Source organism: Diospyros lotus, chromosome 8, assembly GCF_014633365.1.
Source record: "Diospyros lotus cultivar Yz01 chromosome 8, ASM1463336v1, whole genome shotgun sequence".
NCBI lineage: Eukaryota > Viridiplantae > Streptophyta > Magnoliopsida > Ericales > Ebenaceae > Diospyros > Diospyros lotus.
The window spans coordinates 35,962,114-35,974,666 of record NC_068345.1 but is presented as its reverse complement, the minus strand read 5'-3'; the positions used below and the strand labels follow the sequence as shown (position 1 = coordinate 35,974,666).

General features: G+C 38.3%; 1 protein-coding gene across 6 annotated transcripts in view; it reads right to left on the bottom strand.

Annotated features, from left to right (window-relative positions):
• Nucleotides 1-12,553, bottom strand: part of LOC127807847 (uncharacterized) — a 35,608-nt gene that overhangs the window by 1,886 nt on the left and 21,169 nt on the right. For 5 of the 6 annotated variants that reach the window (XM_052346004.1, XM_052346005.1, XM_052346002.1 and 2 more), the window contains 2 exons: nucleotides 3,702-3,791; nucleotides 1,557-1,610 (listed from right to left, as the gene is read on the bottom strand). In XM_052346004.1, the coding sequence (XP_052201964.1) occupies nucleotides 1,557-1,610; nucleotides 3,702-3,791 (144 nt within the window). Of the gene's footprint in view, nucleotides 1-1,556; nucleotides 1,687-3,701; nucleotides 3,792-12,553 lie in introns of all 6 variants that reach the window. The other variant, XM_052346006.1, reaches the window with a different exon arrangement.

The window sequence follows — 12,553 nt, the reverse complement described above, 5'->3', positions numbered from 1 at the left end:
CCCAAGTGTCTATCAAGTAATATGTGTGTTTGTGTAATTACAAGACGCATTTAGGAGTACCCAACACAAGTTTGGAAGTGCTCAACAAATGTAGGTATTAGAAACAATATCACACCGTCATGAGAAGTATCCCTACTTCAGAGTCTCAGACCACAAGATAATATAGAAACAAAGCGGATGATGTATCTTCTTGTCACCCCTTCATGCTAAAAGAGCATATATAGTAATCACGACAATATTAAAAAAATTACGGTTAATTACAATTTCCGCCTTTATTGCTTTCTAATCACTGTTACCCTTGTTGAGAGGAAGCAAGAAAGATGGCGAGTTAAAAAGCCGTACTAGGAATTTGGATAGATTTTGAACTTGAACAGGACCAGGAGCTAAAAAATGAGAAATCCAAGGCATTCTATGGAGAGAGTCTATGAAATCAAATGGCAAGTTGAAGGCTTGCTAGGAATTAAAGTAGGCACTAAGGGCCTGTTTGGTTCACTGAAATGGGGGTTTAGGGGGAGAGAGCCTGTGAAATCAAAGATCATACTGAGACATCCAGGGAAAGTTACAGTCAGATAAAGGACCCTGCTATTTCCAAGTTACTCAGATCACCCATTGCACACTAAAAAACTACAAAATATCCTTAACACCAAAAATAAGCCATATTGATAGCATACTAACTTCTAGATTTTCCTTCCCACAGGTGAATGGGCATCGCATCGGATCCGTGAAATTGCAGCATTTCACCTGCCCTCTAGAGTCTGTATTACCAAAAACTTCTACCACCAAAATGTTCTTGGAATTGGAATTGATCTTTCTTTCTCTTGCTAATCTTCATGCCAACAGAGTGGGATATGCCAGAGGATGCTAGTAGACTGTCTAACCATAACAAAGATGGGAAACAACCCTAGTCCTGGTAACACTTGCATATACTGGATCTATCATTCAATACCAAGAGACCAATAAACTGTTCTTTCACTTGGATTTTTTTCTAAGAACAGGAAATTAAACTCTCAAATTGATATTTCACTTGACACTGATTCCATACAATGTAGAAACTTGTGTAGATTATGTAAGCACTATTTCAAAATAGTTAGCTACTTGACCAATGATTAGGAGTTCCAAATCTGCATGGCATAACAAGCAATGGATTTTAATTTTTGTCATGAATATGTAACATCTTATACAACAACAATCCATGATTCCATTAGGTGGGGATGGCTACACGAATTTAGACATCTAGTCATTTAATATGTAACATCGAGTGCGAGTGAATATTCCTCACTGAGGATTATCAATTGATTTTTTGCCTCTCCAAGAGAAAGTGTACAATTTATGGGACAGAAGAATGTCACCTTGAATTTATTGCAAGCACATACTTGAAAAACAGAAGGTGAGACAGTTAACATTAGATTGTTAACACTGAAGCCACTTGGCCCTCAAGCTTATTTTTCATTGTCAAATGCTACAATGTAGGCACAGTAGCAAAAAATTGAAGAAGGAGAAAGAAAGAAAGAAAAGAAGAAGAGGAGGAATCCAAAATAGTAGTTGAAAAAGCATACCAACACAGCATCTAGTTTCTCCAAGGCATCGTAGTTGATCTTTGAACTGCATCTCTGCAGAAATAGCAACTATGTTAATTACAGCTAACTTATCAATTAGAGCATCATAGTTGATCTTTGAACTGCATCTCTGCAGAAATAGCAACTATGTTAATTACAGCTAACTTATCAATTAGAGCATCATAGTTGATCTTTGAACTGCGTCTCTGAAGAAACAGCAACTAAGATAATTAGAGTTAATATATCAACTAGAGTTACAGTTGAGACCAACATCCACTACCCAATACTACACGAGAAAATAAAAACTATGGTGCATGGTGAACCAGTAAGAGAACAGTTTTTTACATATTACCCAATGTCGAGGTTCTTTTATTGTGTAAACAAAAGAAGTCTTCACTTCCCCACAGAAGTATAATTTAAAATGGTATTAGCGACAAGCTGGTGATTAAGATAAGCCTCAAGCACATACAGACTGTAGGAATTGGGAAAAGAGAGAGCTATTGGTGCGTAATAATCACAAAAATTGCTCTAATACCAAATTTAAAGCAGGACAGGAAGGGAAAATTGCAGAAAGTAGATAAAGAAATGGGGAAGAAGAAGAAGGGAAGAAGCTTGAGAAGAGAAAAATCAAGAGAAGAGGAAGCTCAAAGAGGGGAAATCAATGTCATTTAATCATCTAAAACTGAATAAAAGAATACATTGTAAGCCTTATTTATAGGCCAAATCTAATCCCAACTGTAATAGAATTATGAATCCAAATCCTATCATTAACTATAATTATCTAATAAAAATGGAGACAACAAAATAACAAGATAAATCCTAATCTAAATCTAATATCTAAAATTAAAATAGGAAACAATCAAAATAATCCCTATCAATGGAATATGTGGCGAGCAGAGCACTAAGGTGGAGCAATTTGTCCACCAAACTGAGGACTTGCATGACTGTCAACCAAGTCTGGACCCCTGGAATGAGAGATTATGGAAACATCATGTGTCACCTGCAACGTTGCCACATGAAGAGGCACTGCAGAAAGCTTGATTCCTAAGGCAAAGATTACAGAGATTCATGTGTCATCTCATGAGGATGACAGTTTGAGATCTATCATAGATGGCTCAATATCCAAATGGAAAAATTGGAGATTCAAATGCCATCTGAACAGCCTTGCATTTGGAGATTTATATGGATACTTGATCCTCAAAGAGAGGGGTCATGGAATTTGGATGGTTGACATGGAAATAATCCAACATGCTGCCTCAATAACCCAACATAGTTGGCATGAAACTTCGCTGGATCAGGGACAAAATTCTGCTGGAAGCTGGGTCTAATGATGCTGCCATAGCCTGGTTAGCTTGCTGGGTCAGCAACGGTCGCTTTTCCATTTTATCAGCCTATAATTTCTTCTGCGACAAAAACCCTTTGAGGGTTTGGGCAGCTGATGTTTGGCACCCGAGTGTGGTGCCTAAGCATGCTTTCGCCCTCTGGCTGGCTGCCAAAGCAAGGCTTCTTACGAGAGACAGGCTGCTTTATCTTGACATAGACAGAAGTTGCGCACTCTGTGGGGCTGATGTGGAGACCAACAACCACCTTTTCTTCCAATGCCCCTTCAGCGCATCTGTTTGGGGCAGCATCCGTGAATGGCTGGGCCTATTGAGGCTCATGAGCACTATTCCTAGTGCTTTAAAATGGTTAAAGAAGGAAGCTCGAGGATCATCGTGGCAAGCCAAGGTCAAGAGGATTGCCCTTGCCTGCACTGTTTACTACTTTTGGAACACAAGGAATAGGAAGATTTTTGAGGACAATTTGCCTTGTATTGACTCTGTCATTCGTAGGATCAAAACACAAGTATACAGGGTCACTTTTACTTTGTATCCTCATGTTTTGATTCAATTTGAGACCCTCTCTATGGGTCACTGATTGTTTGCCTGGGTATGCCCAGTGTACTTGTACAGTTCTTTTGATCTTTATACATTTACCTTTTGATCAAAAAAAAAAAAAGACAAATAGTTGATAGTTAAGTATGTAAATGGAAAAATGTTCCACTCAAAGCCATAATTTGGCTCTTGAAGAATAAAATTGCAACACATCAAAAGTGAAAGTACAAAAAAACTTGCACAAGTGGCCACTCAAATTTTGTCCAATTACCTTATCATTTTCTGTGTTAGAAGTAATCTTCTGAGCTTTTCTAGCAGGAGTACATTTCTTGGCTTTTGCAGCTCGTTTCCCATGCCTCACCTGGGTAATTTGAAAAATGTATCAGATTCAGTAAAGTTTATGCAGTATTGAATTCAAATAATTTAGACGGACAACAAAAGAATGTAAGCATCCTCTGAAAAGTTAAATATTCCTAGTCAAAAATAAAGCAAGAAGCAAACATCAATGCTTTGATTGAGATTATTCTTTGATATGAGATCATCAGCATAAGCATTCAGATATCCATCATAAAAAGATCTAGATCCCAAAGGGTTTGGGTAACTTCAAAAGGTACAAAATAATAAGGAAAAGGGCTTCACATGCGTATACTTAGATAACCACTCTTTTAAAATGAATCCAAATCTGTATAATAGTGCAAGTTCCTGATATCATAAAAACACTACAATTTTTTTAAAAGAAGCAAAAAAGAAAAAAACAACTGTAAGACAAGAATAAGACATCTTTCTAGTTTCAGTAAGACGAAAAAGGTTATCATGTGATGCTTCTTTTAGTTCTAGGGCCAACTTATTGTATGATTTCACATTTATTGAGAAAATGAAAGTAAAAACAAATTGAAACCTAGAACTTGGGAGACCAACCGCCACCAAACAGAATGAAGCTTTATTTCCTTTCTAGCTTCACTAAGACAAAAAAGGTCATCATGCAATGCTTCCTTTAGTTCTCGGGGCAACTTATTGTATGACTTCACATTTATTGACAAAATGAAAGTAAAAAACAAATTGAAGCATACAACTTGGGAGACCAACCTCCACTAAACAGAATGAAGACTTATTTCTAGCAAGCGATCAGCATCAAACTTGGTAAAGATGTTAAGAAGGTAAATCAGATATCCACAAGCATTCAGCATTAAGAAATTCAAAAACTCATGTTCACACACAACCCAAATAATATTTATAACCCCAAATTCCCTCTGGAAACAATGTCTTTGCAACGCAATACTAACACTGCATACAAAAACAACCCTCCCCCACCCTTGGAAAGTTGAGACCTGCATGCACAGGGGATGCCATTTAGCACTTATTACTACTTTTTCATTCTAACAAAACAGTTTATTTTTTAATCTACACAAAGACAACCAGATGGATCATTGGTACTATAGAGTAGCTTGTTTCGTAACTTATCACTTCTATTAAAAGCAAGGGGGCTAGCTTATAAACATATGGTGACACAGGAACCCAAGATAACTTGGGGAATATCTTTAAAAATGGCCCAAACCATGAGGCTATGGATGGAATTCACCCTTCTGATAATGACAAATCAGCGTTCGCCTTAAACACTGCCCCTCACATGGAATCACATGGTTACATGTGGATAGACTAAACTTTAAGGTACAATGACATACAAAAATGATTGCACATCAATAATGGTAAACACATACACACACACAACAAAACTTGAACCTAGGACCTCATGGAACAACAGTACTAAAACAAAATAATCTGGAAACATTCTGTTGGTCACCTCTTATAAAGGCTAATGACTTCTTTTCAATGTCATTTTTATTATACAAAAGTAATATGTGGACCTCCATCTCTGAAACAGAAACTGACATGAAATAATCTTTAAACAAACTCGTGTTTAACTGAAACCCCCCCCCCCCCCCCCCCCCCCCCCAAAAAAAAAAAAAAGAAAGAAAGAAGAAAAAGAGAGAAGAGACCATGGAAACCCAACCAAAAAAAAAGACAATGATTAGCCAGTGAAGAATGGAAAAGGAAACAAACACAGCAAATAATGTTGAAACACCAAATAGTTCAACGGAATATACTAGTATGTGTTTTAAAGCTCAACAAGCCTCTTCCCTATTTTTTCCCTAAAGACAACCTTTCTAGTCACCATTTCCAAGAAATAAAGCAGTACTTTCCTCAAGGGCCTACAAACTTCATAACATGCAGACAATCCAGAGTAATATTACTTACAGAACAAAGGAGGCTTATGTTAGTAATAGAGTGATATTTGAAAAAAGGAGGTTCAAATAGAATCTAGTAAATGTGTGTTTTAAAGCTCAACAAGATTTTTTCCACTTTCCCCTGTCATGTACCAGCTATGTAGGGAGGTACCTTAATTAGAGAAGCCATAGAGAATGAGTAATTGTACTAAGGAAGTTACAGCATTGGGAGGTTGTACCCTGTTTGTTACAGCTGTAAATACTTGTACTTAGTTAAATAGCCTAATTGCTTGTAATTCCCAGAACGTGCAGGCCGTTAGCCGCACATGGGTGGTTGGATCAGCAGGTATATAAGCTGTCCACACCTGGAAGAATGTATGAAGTACCAAAATTCTGATATTTTCTAAATCTCTCATTTCTCTCTTCCCCCTCCGTTCTCTGTTCTTCTAATTCTCCCTTTCTTCTAACAATCTCACCAGATTCTGGCAAGAGAACTGGTCAGATCCTTTGGGAGCTGACATTTTGGTATCAAAACAACACTCTTGAGCGGTGTTCTTTTCTGAGGAGTTCGTCACCATGGCCAATGGAACGAGGATGAAGCAGATGGAGTCTCAATTACAGCAAGTCACGGCAGCAATGGCTGATATGCAGACACGGATGGGGACTCTAGAGTCATTGGTCGAAACGGTGGTGGAGACGAGGATTGGTAGGGTGATGGAGAGATGGCAAGAGGAAAATTGAGAACAGAGTAATCTGTTACGCGATTAGATGAGGGCGATGCAGCAGTTTATAAGAATGTTCTCCAGACAACAACCAGTAAGGCTTTCTGCTGAGTTTTCTCCTAGGAAGAGGTCGGAACCCATCTGTGGAAATCAAGAAGGATCGGAAGCTGTTAGGCGAGATATTAGTCAGGTTTTGAAATATGGATAATGGGATTAAAAGCAGCTGTGCAGTGTCGGATAAAGATCAGAATTCTTAGAAGAAGATAAGTCTATTTATCTTATCTAGTCGTTAGTTGAATTCCTAAAATTTAGAGCTAGATAGTTTGTATTTTAAATAAGCCTAAGATATGTTGTAAAGTAGATAGACTTCTACCAATGATGGGAGTCTAATATACGGTTGTATATATTCTCCCTATGCTGTGAATGAATGATTATTCCATTCCTTTATTCAATTTTTTCACCATCCTTCCCAGAGTGGGAATGGGACATTGACCAGTAGGGACATTGGAGTTTGAGATAGAACCGGAGAATATGGGGGAGAACACTTTGGAAAGGAGACAATAAACTCAAGCTAATCAGAATCAGTTGAGTTTCCCTGCACCAAAGTTAAGAGATACCACCAATTGATGGGGAGAACCCAAGGTGGTGGGTGAGGCGTTGTGAACAGATGTTCACTATGTACAACGTGACCAATCAGCAGAAGATTACATTAGCTTCTGCCTATTTCAATGGCATAGGAGATGTCTAGTTCCAATGATGGATCCGGGTGAAGAAAGGTTGTCCCTGGAATGAATTTGCAGATGACTTGTGTGAAAGGTTTGGGGATAGGAGTATGATGGATGTAGTAGAAGAATTCAATAAACTTAAACAAGGGACAATACAGACTTGCCAGCTCAAGTTTGAGGAGCTAAGGTCACTGATGATGATCCATAACCCCCATCTAACAGAAAAATATTTTGTATCAAGTTTCGTTAATGGTTTAAGTGATAAGGTGAGACCAATGGTGAAGATGCTGCAACCCTGCACCATCAAACAGGCGGCTGAAAGTGCCCAATTGCAAGAATTAACAATAGAGGCCTTGATGAAGAAACAAAAGATGCATGTAAGAGGGGTTAATTCCCAAGTTTGGCAAGTAGGAAACAGAGGAGTGGGTAAGGAGGCAGGTCAGATGGGTCAAGGTCACAAAGGGCACTTGGCCTTACCGGTGATTAACACAGTGCAAACACAAGGAGGAAGCAGTGTTACTAAAGGCCCAAAGTACAAAAGGGTGTTGGAGCCTAAGGCGCAAGGTGAGACGCACCTAATGGAACTAGGTGCATGCTAACTACAAATATATATATATATATATATATATATCCTATTTGAAGAATAAGGTATAAAATAGGTCATAACTTCTAATAATATATTCACAAGTATGTTATCAAGGAAATTAAAAAATTCAACATATACTAATAAAAAGAACAATAAAAAAATGCCAAAAGATGCAATATAAGAGTCTTTTAAGTCAACTTAAATTAAATCTTAAACAATTTATAGGTCTTAAATTTTAATCAAGATTAACTAATTATGCATTTTAAATAATCTAAAAATCATCCTCATCATCAAGATCAAACATTTCCATATTTTCATCATTAGAAGCATCATCTCTAATATCATCTTCCACATCATCTCCTTCTCCATCTTCATATAGTTCAAATTCAATTAGAGCATTTGAACTAGTAGCCCTTTTATTCATTGTCAAATTTGTAGTTGAAGCAATAAATTTAAACACTAAATAGTAAAAAATTAAATAAAATAATAAACAGTCAAATAAAAACCCTAAAAACAATTAAAAAAGCCTAGGTGCGCCTTGACGGTTTGCGCCTGCTTGGAAGCATTCCAGGCACCCAAGGTGCGCCTAGGCACACCTTTAATAACACTGGGAGGATAGATAATGGAGCAAAGTGATAAAGCAGGGTTGTGATACCGTTGTGGGGATAAATATTTACCAGGACATAAATGTAAGAGGCAATTACTTTTGTTGGAAGGAGAAGAGGATGAAGAGGTGGATGTAGGAGAACCAAGTAGACCAATGGAAATAGAAGGAGAGGACAAGGGAGAGATTTCCCTACATGCTTTAAAGGGATTAGCAAACAACAAAAATATCAAGGTGCAAGGAAAGGTACAAAACTGTCAATTGATGGTGCTTATTGACAATGGTAGTACCCATAGTTTTTTGGATGAACCCACAACCAGAAAGCTCAATTGTGTGCTCATTGACACTCACCCCCTTTCGGTGACAATTGCAAACGGTAACAAGGTCCTTAGCTAGTCGGCTTGCATGGGATTTTGTTGGGAAGATATATGGAGAAGAATTTGTGGCTGATTTGAGATTATTAAAATTGGGAGGGTGTGATATTGTGCTTGGGGTGGACTGGATGAAGGAGGTAAGCCCCATTAGTTTTGATTTTAACAAGATGGACGTCGTCTTTGAAAAGGATGGCCGAAGAAGGACCCTCTCAGGTAGCCCAGAAAAAGGGGTTTGCAAAATGATATCGGGGAGGAAGTTACAAAGGTTGTTCAAGAACAAACTATCCCTAGAGGCCCAACTATTTTCCATTCATGCTATTAAGCAATCAAGAGAAACTCAAGAGCAGGCAGGGCAGTTGATGGTGACTGTAACCAGCAAATTGCAAGATCAATGAAAGGTACATGAGATTGACTCACTTAAGATACTTTTATTTGAGTTTAGGGAGCTCTTTGTGGAGCCAAATTCCTTACCACCCGAAAGACCTTTTGATCATGCCATCAACCTTTAACCCAATGTGGAACCAATCAATGTGAGATCCTACTGTTACCCACCTAGACAGAAAAACAGAAATTGAAAAACTAATCAAAGATTTGCTAAAAAGAGGTATCATCCAACCAAGTCGTAGAAATTTTGCTTCTCCCGTGCTACTTGTCAAAAAGAAGGATGGTGGTTTGTGTTGACTATAGTCAACTAAACGCTATCACCATCAAAGACAAGTTTCCCATAACCATTGTGGAAGATTTGCTTGATGAACTCAAAGTCTCAAACATGCTTCAATTTTTATCAAGCTAGACCTTAGGTCTGGCTATCACCAAATAAGAATGAGGCCTGAAGACATACCTAAGACAACTTTTAAAACTCATCAAGGGCACTATAAGTTCACCGTAATGTCCTTTGAACCCACCAACGCCCCAACCACCTTTCAAACATTGATGAACCAAATTTTTGAACCTTACTTGCATAAATTCATCCTACTATTTTTTTTATGACATTCTTGTTTCCAATCACTCTATTGCCAAGCACCTAGACCACCTGAAAATCACTTTTGAGGTCCTTAGATTCAACAAATTGTATGTTAAGGAGTCAAAGTGTATCTTTGCACAAAGGCAAATGGAGTACTAAGTATCATCTCAAATGCAAGGGTAAGCATTAATCCCAACAAGGTGACAGCCAAGGTTGCTTAGCCCAAACCTACTAACGTTAAGGGGCCTTAGGGGTTTCTTGGGGTTGACTAGCTATTACCGAAGATTTATAAAGAATTATGGGATAATTAGTCGTCCCCTCACTGAGTTGTTGAAAAAAAAAAAAAAAAGGGTTCAAATGGAGTTCTAAGGTCGAGGAAGCATTTGACAAACTCAAAAGAGTAATAAGTGAAGTGCCAACCCTTGGATTATCGAATTTCAATAAACCTTTCATTTTGGAAACAAATGCTAGTGCTAATGGGATTGGGGTAATTTTGGTGCAAGAGGATAGACCCCTAGCATTCCTCAGTCAGGCCTTATCATCTTGACATCTTGGTTTGAGTATTTATGAGGAGTTGTTAGCAGTGTTGATGACAGTGGACAAATGGAGACATTATTTGGAATGGAGCAAATTTGTGATTAGAACAGATCGCGAGAGTCTGAAATTTTTGTTACAACAAAAGTTACATACTTGGTTGCAAAGGAAGGGAATGATAAATTTGATGGGCCTAGATTACGTAATACAATATAGAAAAGGGAGGGAGAACATAGCTGTAGATGCACTATCAAGGTGTTATGAGGAAGGGAGCTCTGTTGCTATCGCATCTGTTGTCCCGGACTATTATCGAGAAGTAACCTCAAGCTATGAAGTTGATGGAAACACTAAGGAGTTATTTGAGCAATTAGTGGTGGATCTGTTGGGTAAGCCCCCGTATACCCTTGCCAATGGTTTTATTAGATATCAAGGGAGATTGGTAATAAGGGGTGATGATCAACTAAAAAGGAGAATATTGCAGGCCTTACATGAATCTCCCCTAGGGGGGCATTCAAGTATAGTGAATACATACCAAAAGGTTAAGCAACTCTTCCATTGGCCGGGACTCAAAAAGTTTGTGATGGGGTTTGTATTAAGTTGTAATGTCTGTAAAAGGTGCAAGTCTGAAACAGTAGCCACACCAGGTTTGTTACAACCTTTGGCTATCCTAGGCCAACCTTGAGAAAGCATTTCTATGGATTTTATTGAAGGACTTCCCAAGTCAGAAGGGAGGGATTGCATAATGGTGGTGGTAGACAGATTCACAAGTATGCCCATTTTCTAGGCCTAACACATCCCTACAACTGCTCAAGAAGTAGCCAGACTCTTCCTAGATCAGGTATTGAAACTCCATGGGACACCCTTATCAATAGTGTCTAACCGAGACAACATTTTTACAAGTTTGTTATGGAAGGAGTTGATGAAGTTACTAGGGGTTAAATTAAACATGTCCACCGCTGACCACCCAAAATCAAATGGCCAAACGAAGAGAGTGAATCAATGCCTGCAGTCTAAGACTTAGCACAAATGGCTGGTCTTAGCTCAATGGTGGTACGACTCCAGCCACCATAGCTCTATAAAGATGTCTCCCTTTGAGGCTCTTTATGGTTACAACAAGCCACCTCTATTGCCAACTTTAAGCAATTCATCTGTAGTAGCAGTTGTAGACACCTATCTACAATAGAGGCAACAAGCCTTACAACTGTTGAAGACTAAATTGGCAACATCCAAGAACCTAATGAAGTAAATTGCAGACAGGAGGAGAAAAAGGAGTTTCAAGTTGGGGATGCCGTTTGCCTAAAGCTCAAACCAGGCCATCTAAAGGCTCTAAAGCATAGGCCCATTTCAAAATTGAACCCTAAATTCTATGGTCCTTTTCTAGTTACAACCAGAATTGGAAATGTTGCTTATACGCTGCAACTGCCCAAAAACTCCAACACTCATCCAATGTTTCATGTTTCTCTCCTTAAGAAATCAATGGGAACAAAGCAGGTGAGTTCTTCCTTACCTACTCTCCCTACCACCAATGACAGCACCATGGAACCATAAGCCATAGTGGACAGAAGAATCATCTATAAATAGGGTGCACCTATCACTCAAATCCTTATGTGATGGTCCAACCTTCATTCGAACAATAACACATGGGAATACCTCCCGAATTTACTCAAGCAATTTCCTCAGGCTGCCAACCTCCTTTGCATTTCTCGAGGACAAGAAATTTCTAAGGGGATGACAATTGTCACATACCAGCTATGTAGGGAGGTGCCTTAATTAGAGAAGCTATAGAGAATGAGTAATTGTACTAAGGAAGTTACAGCATTGGGAGGTTGAACCCAATTAGTTACAGTTGTAAGGACTTGTACTTAGTTAAATAGCCTAATTGCTTGTAATTCCCAGAACGTGCAGGCCGTTAGCCATACATGGGTGGTTGGATCAGCAAGTATATAAGTTGTCCACACCTAGAAGAATGTATGAAATACCAAAATTCTGATATTTTCTAAATCTCTCCCTTCTCTCTTCCCCCTCCATTCTCTATTCTTCTAATTCTCCCTAAACTTCTCTAATTTTCCCTCTTTCTTCTAACAATCTCACCGGATTCTCTTTTTCTTCTTGTGTTCGTTTTCAATTGCAGGGTTAATGAATTTCAATTACAGATTGATTAGATTTGTTTGAACGGTGGTGTTCGCTTTTTAATAGGTAGCCAACTTCCCTTTTGATTATTTGTTTATATTGTGTTCCCAATTTTCCCGTTGTGATTAAAAGTTAAGGATAAATCAAAATTAATTTATTTTCAGTTTTTGTTCAAGTCGAAAATTTTCTGATATTAAACACATTCTCTCATTATCTGAAATCTAAAACTGATTTCATATTTGGTAGAAATGAACGTGTT